The sequence below is a fragment of the Callospermophilus lateralis genome, chromosome 13 (assembly GCF_048772815.1).
Source record: "Callospermophilus lateralis isolate mCalLat2 chromosome 13, mCalLat2.hap1, whole genome shotgun sequence".
Taxonomy (NCBI): domain Eukaryota; kingdom Metazoa; phylum Chordata; class Mammalia; order Rodentia; family Sciuridae; genus Callospermophilus; species Callospermophilus lateralis.
In genome coordinates, this window is record NC_135317.1 from 25,478,495 (window position 1) to 25,499,060 (window position 20,566).

Consider the following 20,566-nt stretch of genomic DNA (forward strand, 5'->3'; position numbering starts at 1 on the left):
ATCTTAATAAAAGTATGTTCATTTTAAACATTTTTTTTCCCTGATCGGTGTTACATGCACATAGCTCCAAATTGATAAATTCTCAGGAATACACTATATTGAATAATAAAGTTGTCCATGAAAAAAAAAAGTCTGAAAAAGAGAAGTCGAAATTAACTTTATGAATGGAGCAGGAGGGTTTCACCGGGTCGGTATAATCTACCGAGCCGGTAGGAGCTGAAGCTACATTTAAAGGGCCAGAGCGCGAAATCTCCTCTGCCCGCCCCCTCCGCCACAAATCCGGGCCGGCCTCGCCCACCCTGCCTGCGGCCCCTCAGCCCGAGGCAGCCCTCCACGGCGCCCCTTTCCGGTCAGTGCAGGGTGGGAGGAGGGGCGGCGGTGTGCGAGGGGTGGGGGTGAAGTCCTGGAGCAGGTTTGGGTTGCAGTTTCCTTGTGCTGGGGATCCTGTCCCCTCCTCGCCAGCGCCAGGCTCCTCCCCTCGGCGCGGATGACACTAGAACCTCCTTAAGTTGCGTCGCGCCACAGCTGTCTGCGAACACTGAGCTGCCTGGCGCCGTCTTGATACTTTCAGAAAGAATGCATTCCCTGTAAAAAAAAAAAAAAAAAAATAGGGAAGGGAGAGGAAAGAGAGGGACGGAGAGAGAGCGAGACAGAGCGAACTACGCAATCTGACCGAGCAGGTCACACGCCTCCTCCTCCTCCTCCTCTCTGCTCCTGCTACCCAGGTTGGTACTGTAACTTTTTTTTTTTTTTAAAGTTTGATTTACCACCATCCACTTGGGAGGACTTTTTAAAAAATTAAAATTCAGCTCTCCTTTCTGGGAGGGTTTCGTGTGGCTGGAAAGAAGTTCTGTCCCCAAGGGAGGGACTTGTCCTCCAAGTTGTAACCAGCCAGTTCGGGGCTCCCGCGAACCTGGCAGCTGGGGATGTCCTTGGGAGCCTTGCTTCCTTCCAGCTGTGTCCCAGCGAGCGAGTGCGTGTGCCGGGTGCGTCGGCCCGCGGGGCGGCTCGTGGGGATCTAGAACCCTTCAGAAATTCAGGTGCTAAAATATTTACCGATTCACGCGGGTCTCCTCTTTTCTCCCTTGCAGGTGACCCGAGGAAAAACTGAGCGCTGAGGAACCCCGGTGCAGAGGAGCCTCACTTGCAGAATTCAAGCGTCCTTGCCCCTCCTCTTACAATTCGGCCCCCGTTTATCCGGCCATACCAAGTTTTTGGATTGTTTTTTCTTTTTCTTTTTGCCACACTATCTTTCAAAGATTTTCCCCGCCCCCCAACCCTCTCATTTGCTCACCTTTCCTTCCCAGTCTTCCCATTCTCCCATTGAAACCAACCATTAAACGACTCTCCAGCTCTCGGACAGCAGGAGTCCGCGGACCTCCCAGGCCGACCGCCCTCCCTCTTCGCGCGCGGGTTCCGGGCCCGGCGAGAGGGCGCGAGCGCAGCCGAGGACATGGAGGTGACCGCGGACCAGCCGCGCTGGGTGAGCCACCACCACCCCGCGGTCCTCAACGGACAGCACCCGGACACGCACCATCCTGGCCTCGGCCACTCCTACATGGATCCAGCGCAGTACCCCCTGCCCGAGGAGGTGGATGTACTTTTTAACATCGACGGTCAAGGGAACCACGTCCCGTCCTACTACGGAAACTCCGTCAGGGCCACGGTGCAGAGGTACCCTCCGACCCACCACGGTGAGTCCGCCTGGAGTGCTGGAACCCTGCCAGCCGAGCCGCTTTGGTCGGGAGGAGGGGGACTGAGCCGAAGCCCCTAAGTGCCGTTACTGGTGCATTTACAAAAAAGAAAAAAAGAAAGAAAAGAAAAAGAGAGAAAGAAAATTGGGGCCCGGAAATGGGCGAGGAAGCCGTTTCACTGGTTGTGAAAGTGTATTTTGAAAAAGGGTAACAGCAGGCGTCTCTCCTAGCTGGTGTCCCTTGGGCCTAGCGCTCACCTGGCGGGCGCCGAGTTGCAGCTCTCCGTCCCCGAGCGGCTGCAGGTTACGGGGCCCTCGGTCCCAGGCGCGGGATGCCGAGGCTCTGCCTCCGCCGAGCAAGGATCCCGAGGCGGGTCAGCCAGCGCTAGCCAAACCGGCCAGGAACTCGACTCTTTTCACAGGGCTTCCCTGTTATCTAGTAGGTCTCCTAAGGGGCGCTTCTGCCAGCGACCCTCAATTTGTTTCTCAGGGCACATTTTGATAAAGGCCCAAGAGACGTGTTTATTCCCACTCCTCTCTTTTTTAAGCTTTCCCCAAAAGTTAGTGCATTTGGTTTTTAGGCATATCTTCCCACTCATGGCTTAGGAAACGGCATTGAGGTGCTTTTACTAGTCTAGGAGGGAAAAACTACTGCCTTAAATGTGAGGGATTTTAGAGTCCCGGCTGCACAGAATTTTCCTGCGTCTTTGCTTTCAGGTTGCCTCATTGCCTGCAACGTTGGCCTTATTCTCTCCTGAGGCCTACAGTAGTCCCCTTAGGCTCCTACAGGAAATTTTGGATCCAACAGGGTTTCTTTTTAAGTAGGAAGAATTCCAGTTGTCTCCCTCCCCCCCTTTTCACCTTGAGAAGTTTAGGAGAGTTCTGAAAAATAGGTCCAGCCCAGGGTAGTGAGGGGAAGAAAGCTCTAACACTTTCCAGCTGTAAGTTTATTCCTAAAGAATAAATAGGAGCAAAAATTCAGGGTGAGAAAACATGAGGCTTTCTCAGTTGAGCCAGACGGGTGGGCCCTAGTCCCCCTACTCAGAGCGGGCTTTGGCGCCGTTGACATAGCCCCTCCGGCAGCAGGCGTCCTCTGCCCTGCCGCCGCCAGGTTTTAAACAATCATTTCTGCGGATGGGGCGCTCTTTGCCCATGTTCTGTGCAGATCAGCAGTTAAATGGAAATGCGGTACATGCAGACTTAATGTTATTTACTATACTACTTCCTGCATAATATGAATCTTAATCCTTAGTGTTCAGAGAACTCGGAGCCCCTAGACTCCCCTCCCTTTCCTCTCTCTTAAGATTTTAGTTTCAGTATTGTTCTTAATGGTTGAAAATAATGTCAAATGGTGAGGCAGGTCCTGTATTAAAAGATCAATAAGTGTGTGGATTTGCACTAGCAGTTTAAATGTTTCCCTCTTGGAGAGTGTGTGCTTATGTAAGTTATGGCTACCTTAGAATTGTGTATTTTAAATGAAAGCTAAATATACTCTGTGTATGAGTCATCCTTAGTTTAAAATACACATAAACTGGAATTTTGTGTCTCGGGGGCTCAGGTGAAAATCCAGATACTGAACTGGTGGAATCACAGCTTTGAGGGTATATGAGGCTTGTTTTAGTTTCTTCTTCTATAGGATTTGGGAGGTTGAGAAAAGCAGAAAAAACTGCCATCCAGGGTCCAGCCTTGGAAACTTTCAACAGCTTGAGCAATGAAAATTTCCTTGCAAATCCCATTTCAGGCCCATTGGAAGCAGCCTTGCCAATTCTGAGCAAGTGCTGCATTGGAGTTTTTGGAGATAGCCCTAAAACATCCCTTCTTCTTCCCTAAGCCTTTTCCCTGCATGCCGCATTGGGACTGGGTCCAGTTTAGGGTCCAGGTTTTCTCTTGGTGTGACCAGGCTCTGTCCTTCAGGCCTCATCATTCACAGCTGACTCTCTTATCAGGCTGACCGGGATTAAGTCTGGATTGGGGAATCCCAGCCATTGAAAGAAGCCAGTAAATCTAGTCAGGTTCTAGAGAGGGGCCTCAGGGAATGTGATTTAGGCAGTTTACCTAGAGAGGCCAAATAAGCCAAGGGACCTTGCTCCTTTCCTTCCAAGCATCAGTCAGGCACTGAGCCCTTAGTTCTGCTGAATTTAATGAGATGTGGGTGTGGGAGAGAGGGGAGTCCTCCTGCACCCAAGGCGTGCAGGTCAGGTCTTCCTGGGACCACAGGGCTTAGAGAGTAGGCCTGAACCCAGCTCCGGGTGGATGTTGGGGGTTTCAACTGGGAGCCTGGGGTGCCACGGGGAGAGTCCCCACGTGTGTCTGAGAGCCACACTCATAGGCATTTCTCTCTTCTGTCCCTTTCCCACCACCGGCGTAGGGAGCCAGGTGTGCCGCCCGCCTCTGCTGCACGGATCCCTGCCATGGCTGGACGGCGGCAAAGCCCTGGGCAGCCACCACACTGCTTCACCCTGGAACCTCAGCCCCTTCTCCAAGACGTCCATCCACCACGGCTCCCCTGGGCCACTCTCCGTCTACCCGCCGGCCTCGTCCTCTTCCCTGGCGGCGGGTCACTCCAGCCCGCACCTTTTCACCTTTCCGCCTACTCCGCCGAAGGATGTCTCCCCGGACCCGTCCCTCTCCACCCCTGGCTCAGCTGGCTCGGCCCGGCAGGACGAGAAAGAGTGCCTCAAGTACCAGGTGCCGCTGCCCGACAGCATGAAACTGGAGGCGTCGCACTCCCGCGGCAGCATGACCACCCTGGGAGGGGCCTCCTCGTCGGCCCACCACCCGATCACCACCTACCCGCCCTACGTGCCCGAGTACAGCTCCGGACTCTTCCCCCCAAGCAGCCTGCTGGGGGGCTCCCCCACTGGCTTCGGATGTAAGTCGAGGCCCAAGGCGAGATCCAGCACAGGTAGGAGCCACCTCTGCCTTAGAATTCCTTTCTCTTTCCACCCCCCCCCCACCCCCGCCTCTTCCTGCTTCCTTTTCCTAAATCCAGAGCCAGGCAAAAGAGACCACCAAAGGGGACCCTCAGGGGAGCTGGGGATGCTCCAAGCCCTTCTGAGATGGATCACCTTTATTCCCATTCTTCCAGAAGAATGAGAAGAATGAGGTGTGTCCTCCTATCTCTTATCTTGGAAAGCTAGGGGAAGTGGGATCTGATTTAAAACCCCCCAGTGAGCTGGGAAAAGAAAAAGCAAACAAAAACAAAGTAGTGCCCTGTGCTGCCAGTCTAGGGACTTCTGGATTCTGCGGTAACCTTTAGCGGGTTTCTAAGACCAAATGGAAGGTCGGGGAAAATAAATCTTTAGTGTTTAATGCTAAAACGAAACCTCCTCAAACCTAAACAAACACAGGTCCCTCCTATGACCCCTTTGGCCTCTGTCAGTCTGATTGTTCCTCTCTGCTCAACTCAAAGGGGGTCATTCTGTCTATAGCAGAGGACAGTCCTTTATAGAGACATGTATAAATAAATGTGGGGGAAGGGTGGAGGAAAGAGGAGAGAGAGAGAGAGAGAGAGAAAGATAGATAGACATGTTTTGAGGAGGAGGAAAGAACCTGGCAAAAGCAGCGAATATATCTTTGCTGGAAAAGGGATTCTAGACCCAACTTCTGGGAGCTGGAGGTGGCTTCCCTTTGGGGAAGTATGAAAAGCAAATGTCCCGTGGCCCAGTTAGTTACCTGCAAGGTCGCTTAGAGCTCTCAATGCAGGCAGGGGCAGGAAGCTGTCTTAGCACATATTCCTCTGTTGATCAGAAGCCAGAGAAAGTTAAAAAAAAAAAAAAAAAGCGAAAAAAGATTCTCCAGGTGTATGTGTATCTTCTAACCCTGCTCATTCTCTTTCCAAAAAACAAACCCTGTTTAGAGGCATGCTGCATAGTTAGTCTATTGGTGTAGTTGCTTGCATTAAAACAAAAATAGGAGCACACATAGAAACAGATTTGTGCTTTGAGAATAAAATCATCCATCACCAATTCTGTATCTAATTGAAGCAGTTTAGTCAAAACAGAGACAGTGATTCTCTTAAACATAATTTCGAGATGATTTTCATGTCTCCAAAGGAGTGTTCATTTCAGGGTGGGCATCTATCCTGTGGTCTGCTCTAACTGTCTTTGCCACTGCTGTCTATCTGTACAGATTATATATATAAAGCGGTGGTGAAAAGCACTTGTCATGTAAGGTTGAGATGAGCAGTCTCCAAATGGGCGCTCCCCAAGCTCTGGTTTGGAAAACTTCAGAGGGAGGTTCTGGGAGCCCAGTGACCATGAGATCAGTTTTCAGGGTTTTTTCCAGGGTGACATTCACTCTGACTGCCTGAGCAGGACTGTCTCTATTTAGTTGATATGTTTTAGCTAATCCAATTATTTTCAGACTGCTGCACGCGACAGTTGCATTGTTTATCCCGAGCCAGGAACTTTAATAGAGTCCGGATGCGGTTAGGCTGACAGAAAAACTCAGACCTGCATGTTCAGTACATGAAAGTAGGCAGGAGGGAGAGGGAGGTTGGCTAGTTGGGGAGTCAAAAAGAAAGCAAGAGTTAGGGAGAGCCGCCGAGCATAGTGGCCCTCCAGGCTTGGGGGTTTAAGTGGAGGGCTGGGGAGAAATGGGGTTACAGCTTGGCTCAGAACAAGGGGCTGGACAGCAAGTCTGTGTATTTTAAAGTTCTTTTTACTGGTAGGGTTGTGAGGTTGGGGGAAGATCGTGGTCTCTGAGGCCGTGCGGTGGTTTGTTGGGGGAGGGGACAGAGTGACTTTTCCAAAAGACTCTGGTTTCTTTGCCCTCGTTTCTGTGTTTGATTTCCACCCCTTCGACTGTGCACACTTTCTGTCTTCAGTTTGCTCCGTTCTTTTCTGTCATTTCATTCCTTAAGGTTGTGAGTGTGGGAGAGGAAAAAAAAAATAGAGCTGGAGTTTCCCTCTACCAAACCTAGGGATACCTGCATAGCTATTTTATTTTTCAGTGAGAGGAGGGGAGAGGAGGCCATTGCAATTTGGGTCTTTACTTCCTCCTTATTCCTTTCTCACAGACACAGAAACCAAGAATGGTGCACCTGGCCAGTGAAGGAGCTGGGACTTTTGGAGTGTGGAGGGGAAGTTTCCAGAAGCCCTCTGTGCAGAGGGTGGACTGGTGGGAATTCTGGAGGAGGGAATTCTCTTGGGTTTAGTGCTTTCTTCCTTCTTCCCTCTTCTCTCTTTTCCTCTTCTTTGCAAAAGCATTCACTGAATGAGGAGGCAAAGAGAGGGTTGTCAGGGTTGTTTGCTGCATTTTGGAAAAAAAACGGTTGAAGCTGTGGTTAGGCACCTATTGCTTTCTTAACGCCTGGGCTTTCAGTCCTTGGATATGTCTTTGCAAACAAAAGACAAAGCCTCTTTGCAGAGGACCATTTTTCAGCTTCCCCAAACACCTTTTGACCCATGGGCATCTCTACCTTCCTCTGAAAAATCTCCTGCCCTCTTCCTACCCCCTTCACAGCCCAGTTTCAGGGTTTCAGTCCGAAGCCCAAGGGGTGTTTGAAAATGGCTGTTGAATGTCAAGAGGCCTCACAGCTCTGTGGTTCTTGTCACCTAAGAAAGAGGTGTCTGCCCCAGCAGCTCACTATAGGCAGGGGGCGAGGAAAGGGGAAGATAGAAAGCAGGAGACAGTCAGGGCCTCCATTAGGAAAATTGGCTGTGTGCTGAAGTCACAGACTAGAGGCAACAAGGAAAAAAGAAAAAAGAAAAGCCCTCACGAGGCAATCACAAACTTGCCGAGTGAATCAAGACAGAAAATTGCTCTAGTGTGCAGAGCTCTGCCGAAGAGCAACCGTTGCTTGCTTTCAAGGGCCTTCTGAAAAGGAAGCTGTCATCCTCCCTCCTGCCTGACAAAGGAAAGGAAATCAGACTGGTCATGTCAGGCCAGGAGACCCCCCCCAACTCCCCCACCCTCCACCAGTGCCGGGGTGCCTAGGAGCAGGGAAGCCGACCACACTGTTCACCTCAGCAGCCACCCTACCCGGGCCCAGCCCCCTGCTGGTGCAGGAAGCCTGAACCTCCCCCTCCCCCAGCCTCCTGGCTCTGCCCTTCAGCCTAGAGTCCCTAAGTAGCCCTGTCTGGACATCATGGGGAGTGGGCCTGGCAGCCCAGCCCTGACCCCAGAAAGGGGCTGACCCAGCCTCACTTGGGACACGGAAGCAGCAGGGCCTGGAGCCTCCAGGCGAGGGCTGCTGCTGGCACCTCCTGCCCACTGCCCTTTCCTCTTTCCTTCACACCTCCCCCACATCTCGCCTGCCACCTCCCTCAGGCTCATGATCCAAATGAAAGGTACCTGGGTGTGAGGCACTCCAAAGCCTTCTTACAAGACTGAGAGGAGCTGTTGAGTACCTAGGAAAGAGCCTTTGGCCCCCCGTAAAGGGTTTTTGTGTATAATCATAGGTGCTCTTGGACACAGAGAGGGCTCTCTGTAGACCCCAGGCTAAGAACCTTTTTGGAATCTGGAGCAAAAGAGAGAGAGAAAAAAAAATTTCTGCTCAAAGATTTATTGAAAGCACAAATAAGACAAAAACTACTTGCATCATTCCTGACCGACAGAAAAGAGGACCAGATTCACTTTCATTTGCCCAAGTTTTTATTTTTCCTGTAGATTTGTCCCTGGAGAACACCGCAGGCCCACAGGTGTGAACACCCGTAGTTCCCTTGTTCTTGATCTGGGGGTTTCCAAAGGCCCAGTAGATCTCAGGGCTGCCAAGGCAGGTTTTTCCTCCTTTTAGGGAAGTCAAAATAAGTGCCTGTCTGGATTTTCTTCTCCAACTTCAGTCTTCTTCCTGGTAGGCTGGTATTCACTGATGAATTTCTCAAGACAAAGCAATCTTAAGGACTCATCTTTCTCTCCTGCCCACCCTGAAGGTGTCCCTCCCAGCACCTGGGCCTAACTCTGTGGGACCAACTTGAGTTGAGCTCTTGTTCCTGCAGGGAATTCGGGTCCCAGCTCCCTCCTGGGTACTAAGAAAACTTGTCACTAAGGGCCATCCCTTGTCCCCCTAAAAGTGAAGGAGATTCTCTTAGAAAGTATCCTCCTTTTCAGCAAACTCTCCTAGGTCTTAAAATGGTAATTTAAGGGAGTGTCCCAAAGAACTTTGTGTTTATAGGGGCTGAGTGTGAAGGAGCTGGGAATGAATGCCCTTGGATCAACCTGGCCTGGTTGAGTGTTCTGTTTATTTTGTTTGTTTGTGTTTTTGGAGAAAGAGAAACTGCAGGGAGACCTTGGATAGTGAGCTGACCAAGGGGCACCCACTCCTGGGCTAACTCCAAATCTGCATTTGATCCTCATTCTGTCTCTTCCAACCTTTTTTTTTTTCTGCCATTCTCCCCACTTCCCCCTCTTGTAGATTCTTTACCTTAAGTTTGTACTGTGTTTCCCTCTAGGAACCCTAGCTGGTTGGGCTAGGGCCACAGTTCAACTTCAATTCCTGTAATAGTGACTGGAAAGCTGAGAAAAATCTTGGCATTTACTAGGGAGAAAAAAAACAGAGAATGAGAAATGAATGGACCTTGTTGGGTCTTAATCTATTGCTTTGCAACCAGGGACATTTACAATTTTATTGGAAGTAAAATCTAAAGCCCTAGTACTCTAATAAGTTATCCAATTGATCAATCTATACATCTATTTATTATCTGTTCATCTATCTAGCCATTGATTAATCTTTCCTTTTTCCCTATTCTAATCTTCATTATTTAATCAATCTACATAGACAAACCCTACTGATGATAATGGTCACCTTTGTTTTCCTTTGAGGGAAATGAATGAAGTGCTTTGCTTTTGCCACTGTCCAGGGCTTAGAATTTTCTCAGGGAAGTATTTCGAGTTGAAATCTGCCTTTCTTCTTTTTCCTACCTGATCTTCCCCATCAGATTGAGCAGGCCAAGAACAAGGTTCTGTGGCTATTTATTCATCTGCCACTTCTCTGGACATGATCTGTTTGTGTACAGGGAACAGTTATGCCATCAACCCAGGGCAGTAAATCTGGGCCACTTTGGAGCACTTAGAAGGAGATGGGGGTGGGAATTCTTCCCCAAAAGAGGGGGAAGAAAGAAAAAATTTTCAGTTTCACTTTTTCCTCCTAATTCTGAATGTTGTCTGCCTTTCTGTGTGTTTTCCTTCCATAAGTGACTTATCTGTGATCTTGTTTCCAGAAGGCAGGGAGTGTGTGAATTGTGGGGCAACCTCCACCCCACTGTGGCGACGAGATGGCACCGGTCACTACCTTTGCAACGCCTGTGGGCTCTACCACAAAATGAATGGACAGAACCGGCCCCTTATCAAGCCCAAACGAAGGCTGGTGAGTTCTCCCTGGAAGGACAGATCCCACACTACCCATTTTATGTTTTCCATTTCTTCTCTCTAGGAAGGGAAACTTTCTACAGGTATTTGGTTAGGATAGATCAAAGTCATGTCAGCTTGCTTAGGACAGTTTTTTTTTTTTTTTCCCCCAAATTAGACATAGAGAAAAATGATGTGTATATATTTTTTTCCCATCGTGTTTTTAAAGTCACCTGTTTCCAGGACATTGGTTTCTGAGTTATCAAATCTGAAATGTATTCCCCAATAGGATACTTGTGTTTAGCAGCACCAGGAGAGCCGATTTAAAATGCATAGGAAATCACCAGGTCACAGACAGAAAAATTGAGTCTGAGGATGGACTATTCCAGAAATCATCCAGAACATGCTCCTGAAGTAGTAGAAGGAGGGCTCTCAGGAAGTAATCACAGACTGGGTGCTGTGGGTGAATCTCTTGTGCTCTTGCTTTAAGGCTGAGGGGGCCAATTAGCTGAATTTCAGAAGCAATAGATATTAAACTTATTATACTTTTGTATCCCTTCTTGGTCTTAGAAATTGAGGACTTTTCCTCAGGTAATTCCTGTGGGAAAAGTTTTGTGATTCCTGTCTTGCCTCTTGGTCTCAACTAGCATATGGTGTTGTTTTCTCTTTGAACTACTATCAATAGGGTGATAACTACCCCTCCCCCCACCTTTTTTTTTTTTTTTTTTTTTACTTTGTTTTTAACTTCTTGATTATTAGTATTACTGAAGAAAACCGGATACTGTCAAGCATTTATGAAAACTTCCAGGAGGGGTTCGTTTGTAAGCTTACCTTTAGAACCTTCTATTGAATACAGAGTATATGTTTACAGAGACAAATAAAAGCAGACTTGGCAGATGCCAACTAACCACAGTCAAGAGATCAAAATGCTTTTTATGGTGCTGAAATTCACCAAGTGGAGAGGGAAGGAAGGGATTTCCCAATGCAGATTAATGGATGAATTGGCATCCATCAAATTCTAAGGGACAAACAAGCAAACAAGACCCTACAAAAAACACAAACAAAACAGCAGCAGCAGCAAAAACCCTCCGTCTTCTTTTTAAAGCATTATTCGTCCTCCCCTCAGATTGTAGAACACCTTTCACGTCCTCTTTAGGAAAAGGAAAAGCTTTCTAGGGATGGGAGCGCCCACAACTTCAATTTTTGGCCGTCTCAGGTCTCTAGGCTTTATTCTTTCTGATCTTTGCCCCCATCTCCTCCTTTCTCAACCTCCCCCCGCTTCTCTTCTTGCAGTTTGGTATTTTTTTTTCCCTTGCTCTCATGTGCAAAGCTAACTTCCTAGGAAAAAGCTGCCGGATATCTGAGCACTAGAGATAACTCATAAACAACAACTCAGCTTCCCCAACCTAAACATCAAGATGTTTGGACGGATCAGAACAAGAAGTGTTTGAAAAAAAAAAAAAAATGGCTGGAGGTGTTAGCACAGAATGAATGTGATCACACCACAAAAGAATGTTCTGAATCACTCAAAACCTGGCCTTAGTGGAAGAGAGAGAGAGAGAGAGAGAGAGAGAGAGAAAGAAAACGAAAACTAACAAAGCCCCTCTTGTTAATATAAGGCATGGTATTATAGGTTTTTTTGTTTGTTTAAGGTAAAGAAGGAAAAAGGTGAAAAGGGTCTCCTATTATAGGCTGCTGATGAGCACAAAAGTGTATTCGACATTTTCTTCTGTCTGCACAGATTGCAGAGGAGGGGGTCTACTTCCATTTTTCATCATTTGGTCTTTACTCACCTTTCATAGGAAATCTGTAGAACTCTGAGTAATAATTGTTTTTAATTTTAGAGTTCATTGGTTGTCACATTTTAAGCTGTCTTTTCTATCTTCATCATCTGCCCAGGGTTGTTTGATATTTCTAGTTCCATAGAATTCATATAGTACAGGGAGACATTCAAAAGACATTCAGAACTTTTGTTGGTTTGTTTTTGGCTTTTGTATACTTGGAACCTTTTATTTTCTTTTTTAATCTTTGGGGCTGGGGATGGAAGCCGGGATCTTATACATGCTAAGTGCTTGTACCACTGGTAAAGCATGTGCTGAGCGTGTTCGCTATCCTTGCCCTAGAACCTTCAGTTTCTTCTTTCCTATATTTCCTGTTCCTTCACACATTGGCAGATTCACTGAAGACCACCCAACCCATAATGTAGCTAGCTGTTCTGTGAGATGTATATCTAATATGCAGAATAAACTAATGCAGAAAATAGAAGAAATAACTGAAGTGAAAATCCATAGATTTTTTTTCTCCTTCCTGATGTTTTCATGTCTCACAAGTAGCAAAAAGCTGAGCAGCCTGCTTTATTAATATACTCTGCTCCTTCTAGCAAACCAAACAGTGTGGCTTTGAGAGGCTCTCTAGGTTTGCATGAAGTCTGTAGTTTTGGAGAAGTACCCTGAGCCTGCTTATATTTGTGTTATTTTCTATATCCTGCCAAATATTGCATACTGAACATTGTTGTTTGAAACTGTGATTTCCCAGTTGGCATTATGTGTTTGTATTATACATTCACAGTTGTCTGGCTGGGCAGTCTGGGTTATCTGACTATTTCTTTTAAAGAAGAAAAAATATAAGACGATGATAATGATCGCATGTAACATATTTGTCAAAAATCATTAAGCACTAGTTTCACATAGGACTTTCTACCCAAGAGTACACAAATGAAATAGTTATTTATTAAATTAGCACATGTCATAAAAGCAGGTGGCATAGGCATGTGGAATTAAAATCAGCATTCTTGGACCTTGATGAATTATGTTCAAAATGGACCGCAAAAAAGTAGCGCTTTCTCCGCTTTGATAGATAAGGGCTGTTTTAAATTTCCAGTTTCTTACAATACAGAAAAGAAAGAATAATTAAAGAAAAAAAAGAAGTCGGAGCTTTGCTATTTAAAGCCCGTAGGAACATATCTGAGGAACAATTTAGTAGCTTTGAAAGGAAAAGAATTAGTCTGGTTAATTCAAAATTGCCACTGGGTTTTCCATATCTGGCCGCTTCCTGTGCTTAGCCTAACTTTTTGCTTGATAAAATACTGATAGAAGCCAGGCGTGGTGGTATAGGCTTGTTAATCCCAGGAACCGAGGGGTGAGACAGGAGTATTGAAAGTTTGAGGCCAGCCTGGGCAGCCTGCGGAGACAGTCTCAAAATAAATATATATTTACTAAAAAAAAAAAAAAAAAAAAAAAAAAGGAAAGAGGGCTGGGATATATTTCAGTGGTAGAACACTTACTTGCCTAACACGTGTGAGTCCCTGTGTTCAATCCCCAGTACCAAAGGTGGGACAGTGTAGAAAAGAGCTGTAGTTTTCGTTCCATGTTTAACCATAGCAGAGTTTTCCTTCTTTTTCTCTCGTTCTTTCCTTTTTGGAGCTGGGTATTCAACCTGGGGCTTTGTGCATGCTAAACAAGTGCTCTACCCTTGAGCTACAGCTTGAGCCTCCATATCAGAATTTCCTTGATCACAGATAAAGAGTAAATGTATTCTTCTTCCTTCTCTTGCCTTTTCTTTAATAATATTGAATCTAGGAGCAGGAATAGTTTTACAGTGCAGTTTTGTTTTCATCATGGGAGGTGAGGAGAAGGAAAGAGGAATATTTTAGAAGTGACCCAAGTTCGTATTTTTTTCAATAGTTTTAATAGCTTAATTTTTTAAAAAGAAAGTATGGACATAGAAAATAGTCACCTGATAAGTTTAAATGCATCCGAAAGTGAAAGAAGCTGGGCTCCATGGTGCATACCTGTAATCCCAGCAACTTGAGAGTCTAAGGCAGGAGAATCACAAGTTCAAAGCCAGCCTGGGCAACTTAGTGAGACCCTGTCTAAAATAAAATAAAAAGGGCTGAGGGGGTTGAGGCTGTAGCTCAGTGGTAGAGCTCTCATATAGCACAAGTGAGGCACTGGGTTCGATCCTAAGCACCACATAAAAAGTAAATAAATAAAATAAAGGTATTGTGTTCATCTGCAATAAAAAAAAAAAAGGCAAGGGGAGGGGTGCTGGGGATGTAGCTCACTGGTAGAGCACTCCTGGGTTCAATTCCCTGTGCCACAAAAAAGAAGAAAAAAAAGTGAAAGAACCTGTGTGTTCTGGAAAATAAAGGTAGCAATGTAAGCAAAGAATTAAAATTCAAGTTGAGACTGCCATGTGACCTGCCACGTTTCTCGGTGAACAATAAATTTCATGAAGTTGTCATAAGAGCAAGAGGGGGGTTCAGGATTCCTGCTGAATAGCAAAATTACTTGTTCTTTTCATTTTGTCTCAATAAATGATGCCCACCTAAAGAGGTTGAGAGTGGTTGTCTTAGGAGTGGCAGGTGACCAGGTCCCAAAGTGTTGCTTATGTAGAATTACACACGAGCATGTTGACTTCGGTTGTGATGCCCACAGGGGCCTGCCACATACATGCACAGTTATCCTCTTGGGGAATGAGTTTCCTGGGTGCTGTTTGCACTGTTTTCTTCCTCTGCAATCTAGCATTTCTTGATTTAGGATCTGTCAAATGCTTGGGTTTGTTCTTCCTTTTACTGTTCCGTGTGTCCTAGATGGCTAGTCGCCTATTTGAGGACTAATGTGTGGGAGTTGTGCTTGAGAAAGACCTCTTGTGGGTCTGGGCTTGGTGACTAGGAGCAGTGAAAGCCTGGTGCCAAAATAGTTGCTAACTCAAAATTGCTTCCCTTAAAGATGAGCCTTGTGAGGGTAGAGGAAGGGGATGTTGTTCTCAGGGAGATGGCACTGGCTCTCTGCTTCTCCCCATTCCATGCTAGAGAACAGCAGGAAAATTCATGTTACCTTAGTCCCAGACTCTCTTATCCAGTGGATGGCTTTATTTTTCTTCTCGAGCCAGATTTGGGGATCTTTATAACTTTCATGTGGGCCACTTGCTAGTTTTGATTTCAATGATAATGTCTGACTTTTTTTTTTTTTTTTCAAGCTTGTCTCAGTAGTACTTCTGCCAACACATTTAACATTTGTTTTGATTTTACCCACTCCTCTTTCCCCACTCCCAGTCGGCAGCAAGGAGAGCAGGGACATCCTGTGCAAACTGTCAGACCACCACGACCACCCTCTGGAGGAGAAATGCCAATGGAGACCCTGTCTGCAATGCCTGTGGACTCTACTACAAGCTGCACAATGTAAGTGGAACTGGGACCAACAGGAACAGTCTCCCCCTGGCAATGCCTGATGACAGCATCACCACTGTCCCAGGCAGACCCCATGATAGATTTGTGTCACCATCCTTTGGGTCAAGTAATGGGCCTCAGATAATTGATATAGTAGGACCCGATGATTTTGTTGCTGTGTGCAGTGGCGCATGCCTGTAATCCCAGCAACTACAGAGGCTAAGGCAGGAAGATCGCAAGTTCAAGGCCAACTTGGATAACTTAGTGAGACCCTGTTTAAAAAAAAAATCGGGCTGAGGGCATAACTCAGTGGTGGAGCACCCCTGGGTTCAATTCCTGGAACCAAAAAAGGTTAATAGAAAATGACTTTGTCATCGTAGCCTTGCTGAGATGGAAAGGTTTTTTAAAGACAGACAGCAGCACAAACCCACTTAGTATTATTGAATATACTGTATGTGATGCAGCAATCTGATATGCTTTGTGGGCTTGTCTGAATTTTTAGGGAGAAAAATATTCTCCTTAGAAAACACAAGGAGTCACCAGTTCTATTTTGATGTTTCCTTGCATTTTAAACTTTTTGCAAAAAGAGAAGATGCGGGTGTGCCTGAGGGAGAGAGTGAAAGAGAAAGGTAAATAGAACTGTAATGCGTAGCACAGCAATTCCTGAAACTAAGAAGACCGATTCAGTTACTGAAGGGTAAAAAGTCTTGGCTAAACCTGTGCCGTGAATTTCAAATGGGTTCTCTGTATAAAACGAAGCGCAGTGAAATCGTCTGTGAGATTTCATCTGATGTCTTTGTCCCAAACAGCTTTCCCATACAGAGAACTCCTGAGCCCAGCGCTCCGTGAGGTTGTCACACCAGGAAAAGAAAATGTTTTTTCTCCTTCTTATATCATAGTATCAAAATTATAACTGCTAGTCACTTGGGCTTAGCTTTTCTAATCTTTTAATTTAGGGTCCTCCCATTTTGTAATATCTTTACCTTAATTTTTTCAGGTTTTTTTCTTTAGTTATACATGGACACAGTACATTTACTTTATTTATTTTTATGTGGTGCTGAGGATTGAACCCAGTGCCTTACGTGTGCCAGTCGAGCGCTCTATCACCAAGCCACAACCCCAGCCTTTTTACAGTTTTTTTTTGGCCTGTTGACAGGCCACGACCCCAAATGAGGCCTAAATTTTTTTTTTTTTTTGGTACTGAGAATTGAACTCAGGGGCACTCAACCACTGAGCCACATCCCCAGCCCTATTTTGTATGTTATTTAGAGATAGGGTCTCACTGAGTTGCTTAGCTTCTTGCCATTGTTGAGGCTGGGTTTGAACTCGTGATCCTCCCGTCTCAGCTTCCGAGCTGCTGGGATTACAGGCATGTGCCATCACGCCCAGGGAGGCCTAAATTTTCATTGATTTTAAAGAAAAAATTGTCATTGTGATCTCTTTTGCTTTCCCCTCTTTGGCTTTTTCTGATTCTTCTAAAGTCTCTGCTAGACTGAACTGGGAAGAGGTGGGAATTTTTGCTTGGGGCTGTTCTGGCAGCAAATTCATTTTACCCAGGAATACCCGGCAATTGGGGTGGAAGCTTTTCTGGTTAGATTGTTTTGAGTCACAGAGAATTTCTCAGGGTGACCCCCTAGTACCCTACCTCTTTTTCAATTTTGGGGAACAAGTTGCTCAGATTCCAGGGTGCCCTATAAAGTCCTCTCCCTGTCTGCGATGTCACATTGTCTCTTGACATGTCTCCATGTAGTTAGTGCCCAGTACTAACGATCTAGAGTCTTGCTATGGATGATCTATTATTCTCCCTCTGACGCTGGGACTGTTGGCATATGTACATTTATCAACAATTAAACCCAAGTTCTGGTTTCACTTTGGGGAATTTACTTACTCAGTGCAGTGGAGATAGAAAGATTTGTGATAAAAATCTGGCAGATTTGGGGCATTAGTGTTTATTAGCAATTTAGTCATTTGCACAGCCTGTGAAGTTATTTTTTGAGTTGTCACTTATAACTTTTCAGGAACTTTCATGTTTCTTGAGTACATTTGAGCCTCAAATAGTCCTGTGATGTAGACAGGGCAGAAATTCTTTTTATTTCAGTTTTGTTGAGGAAGTTATGACTCAGTAAAGCAAGTGGCTTAAGCAAGGTAAAATGACTGACGAAGTAGAGAGGATCCTGGCGGATTTCAGGGCATCAGAAGGCCTTTCTGGGAGGTGGTGGCATAAGGACCAATAGGAGAGCCTTGGAAAGCCAACACTCTCTTATTCTCAAATATAACAGAATTTTCATGAATTATTGTGCCTATATCTGTTCTTTTCCTATTTCCATGCAAGCATAGGAATTATGGGAAATTATCTATGAACTTTGATAATTAGTCATGATGAGCTATTAATCTCACTTGTATCCCATATGTATCTATGTATGATATGTATGTGTATGTGTATTTCTGAAGAATATTAATTTTTTTCTAGCCAGGGTGGGTCTCAAGCATGCTAGGCAAGTGTTCTACCACTGAGCCACACCCCTAGCCCACTTAATTTTCCAAATCAAAGAAAATCTAAGGACACTTCTTCACTGCTTCCTGCTACCCTGTTTGTATGTATCCTGGCTGGAACCCAGGGCTTTGTGAGTGCTAGGCAAGCTGAGCTATACCCCCAGCCCCTCCTACTGATTATAAATTGGCTCTGTCTTTATGGCTGGGCACCAGTGGGGGAGAAAGAAATTTCCTCATCATCAGGTATGTGTTTTTATGTCTTCTCTAGTTTCATAGGGATTCATTGAAGGAGGTGATGTATATGTATTTAGCAGAGAAAATAACCTAATGCCATTTTCATCACAGAGCATTTTGTCCTGCCCATGCAGATATCTACACACTATGCCACTGAGTTGCCTTCTTCTTATCTGGGCATTTAGATAACTGCATATCTCAGTGGTGTTGGGACTAGTTATCTGAAGCTGTGTGGCCATCTGGTAACTAGATATTATATTCAGATACCTGGCTACGTGTATCTAGATATCGTGTACAGAGCAGTGTATCTAGACGTTATCTCTAGACGTGGAGATTTGATGTGGGAGTAGATTCCTGTCATCTCTGTAGGCTGCATCTTTATCTTGATGATAACTTGAAGAAGGAACCCCGAAACATTCTTCTGGCCATGACCTTTCTTGGCTCTTCTGCCTTCACTCACTCTGCCTATCCTGGCACAGGGGTGGGGAAATAAGGCCTCAGGGGGCTCCATCCCTCCTCCTCTCTTGTGACCTCCTCTAGCTCCAGGGAGCTGCACGTTTGCTGTGCCAAGTGGATTGATCCCTCTTGGCCAGTTGGATCCTCTATTCCTTAACTGTCATTTTCTAGCTTCAGTAGCAGATAGGTAGATCCTGAAGTGGAGAACCTGTGTCTCCACACTGGCCAGAAGGGGCATCCTCCCGAGGAAGTCAGGAATGACTGGCCCCTGATACTCCTTGAGTTTCTTTGTCACATTTCCCGGGGAACTCATCCAGATGTGTAGCTGGCTGTCATGCTGTTGGGATCATCCTGATGCTGACTCTGTGGGGTTTTGCCTCGCACAGCAACTGATTTTGATTCTGGGCCCCCAAAGCCAACAATGAAGTTTTATCAGCAAACAAGGGTGGGTAGGCTGTGGTAGATAGAGAGTGATACTTGTCGTGCTGTCTTTACTCTGGTTTGTTCTTGGTCTGACATTTTTAGATGAGCGCACCTTTGTGCTAATGGAGTGCCTTGGATCCCATAGATGGATATTAAAGACTTGTTGATTGGTCGCTTAGCTGTTTGTCTAGTCAGAAGCGGAGAGTCAGTACCAGGGAGAAGTACCTGGGGATAGAACCCAGAGTTGTGTGTGTACACTCTACCAGCTAGCTAAATCCTCAGCCCTTAATCTAAGAAACTCTGGAGAAATAAGACCAATTATATTTTATTTCAGTTACCAAAGAAATAGAATTCTACTAGGTGGGCCCCTGGAAATGCAAAGTTCCTGGAGGAAAAATTTCTTCCAAATTATTTATATTGATGATCTTAATTGATAAGCAGTGCTTGGAGAACTTCTTCTGTGGTCTCTGGTCTCTGACAGCCATAGGAGCCCTTCCCCTTGATACCTGGACTGTGGTACTTTGGATTCCTGAAAAGGACCCCAAACTGAAACAGGTCCCCTGACTGGCAGCCAGTGGAACCTGTGTCCTTGTGCGAAAGCCTGTGCCATTTCAAAGGCAGCAAAAAAGTAAAAAAAAAAAAAATTGATCTTTGTTTAGATTAACAGACCCCTGACTATGAAGAAGGAAGGCATCCAGACCAGAAACCGAAAAATGTCTAGCAAATCCAAAAAGTGCAAAAAGGTGCATGACACGCTGGAGGACTTCCCCAAGACCAGCTCCTTCAACCCGGCTGCCCTCTCCAGACACATGTCCTCCCTGAGCCACATCTCCCCTTTCAGCCACTCCAGCCACATGCTGACCACGCCCACGCCGATGCACCCGCCTTCTGGTCTCTCCTTCGGACCTCACCATCCTTCCAGTATGGTCACCGCCATGGGTTAGAGCCCTGCTTGATGTGCACAGGTCTCCAAGCGAGAGAGAGTCCCCCCGACCCCCTTCTACTTGCGTTTTTGCAGGAGCAGTATCATGAAGCCTAAAAGCGATGGATATATATGTTTTTGAAGGCAGAAAGCAAAATGATGTTTGCCACTTTTGCAAAGGAGCTCACTGTGGTGTCTGTGTTCCAACCACTGAATCTGGATCCCATTTGTGAATAAGCCATTCAGACTCATATTCCCTATTTAACAGGGTCTCTAGTGCTGTGAAAAATTGCTGAACATTGCATATAACTTATATTGTAAGAAATACTGTACATTTGAGGAAGACTTTATTGCACCTGGGTAGCTGTAAGAAAGGCATGAAGGACGCCAAGATTTTTAAGGAGTATGGGGAAAATAAAGTATGGAAATTCAGAAGAAACTAGGTCCGATATCCAAATGGACAAACTGCCAGTTTTGTTTCCTTTCACTGGCCACAGTTGTTTGATGCATTAAAAGAAAAAGAAAAAAAGAAAATTAAAAAAAAAAAAAAGAAAAATATATATTAAAAAAAAAAGAAAAAAAAAGTTGTAGGCAAATCATTTGTTCAAAGCTGTGGGCCTCTGCAAAGGAAATACCAGTTCTGGGCAATTGCTGTTAAAGTCACAAATTGCCATCGAGGGTTTCAGAGTGTCATTTCTAGGCCTACATGCTTTGTGAACAAGTCTCTGTAATTGTTGTTTGTATGTATAATTCAAAGCACCAAAATAAGAAAAGATGTAGATTTATTTCATCATATTATACAGACTGAATTGTTGTATAAATTTATTTACTGCTAGTGTTAAGAACTACTTTTTTTTTTTTTTCCTTTTTCGGTTTTAAATATTTT

General features: G+C 45.5%; 1 protein-coding gene across 2 annotated transcripts; it reads left to right on the top strand.

The window, feature by feature from the left end:
* Positions 1-627: 627 nt before the first annotated feature.
* Gata3 (GATA binding protein 3) lies at positions 628-20,182 on the top strand. 2 transcript variants are annotated; one of them, XM_076831555.1, is made up of 6 exons: positions 628-725; positions 1,092-1,694; positions 4,062-4,598; positions 9,856-10,001; positions 15,039-15,164; positions 19,418-20,182. In XM_076831555.1, exons 2-6 carry the CDS (start codon positions 1,454-1,456, stop codon positions 19,700-19,702), a joined length of 1,335 nt encoding a protein of 444 aa, XP_076687670.1. In that variant the 5' UTR covers positions 628-725; positions 1,092-1,453; the 3' UTR covers positions 19,703-20,182. The 2 variants fall into 2 exon arrangements, with proteins under 2 accessions (XP_076687670.1, XP_076687671.1); XM_076831556.1 differs by having other exon boundaries at positions 9,859-10,001.
* Positions 20,183-20,566: the final 384 nt, after the last annotated feature.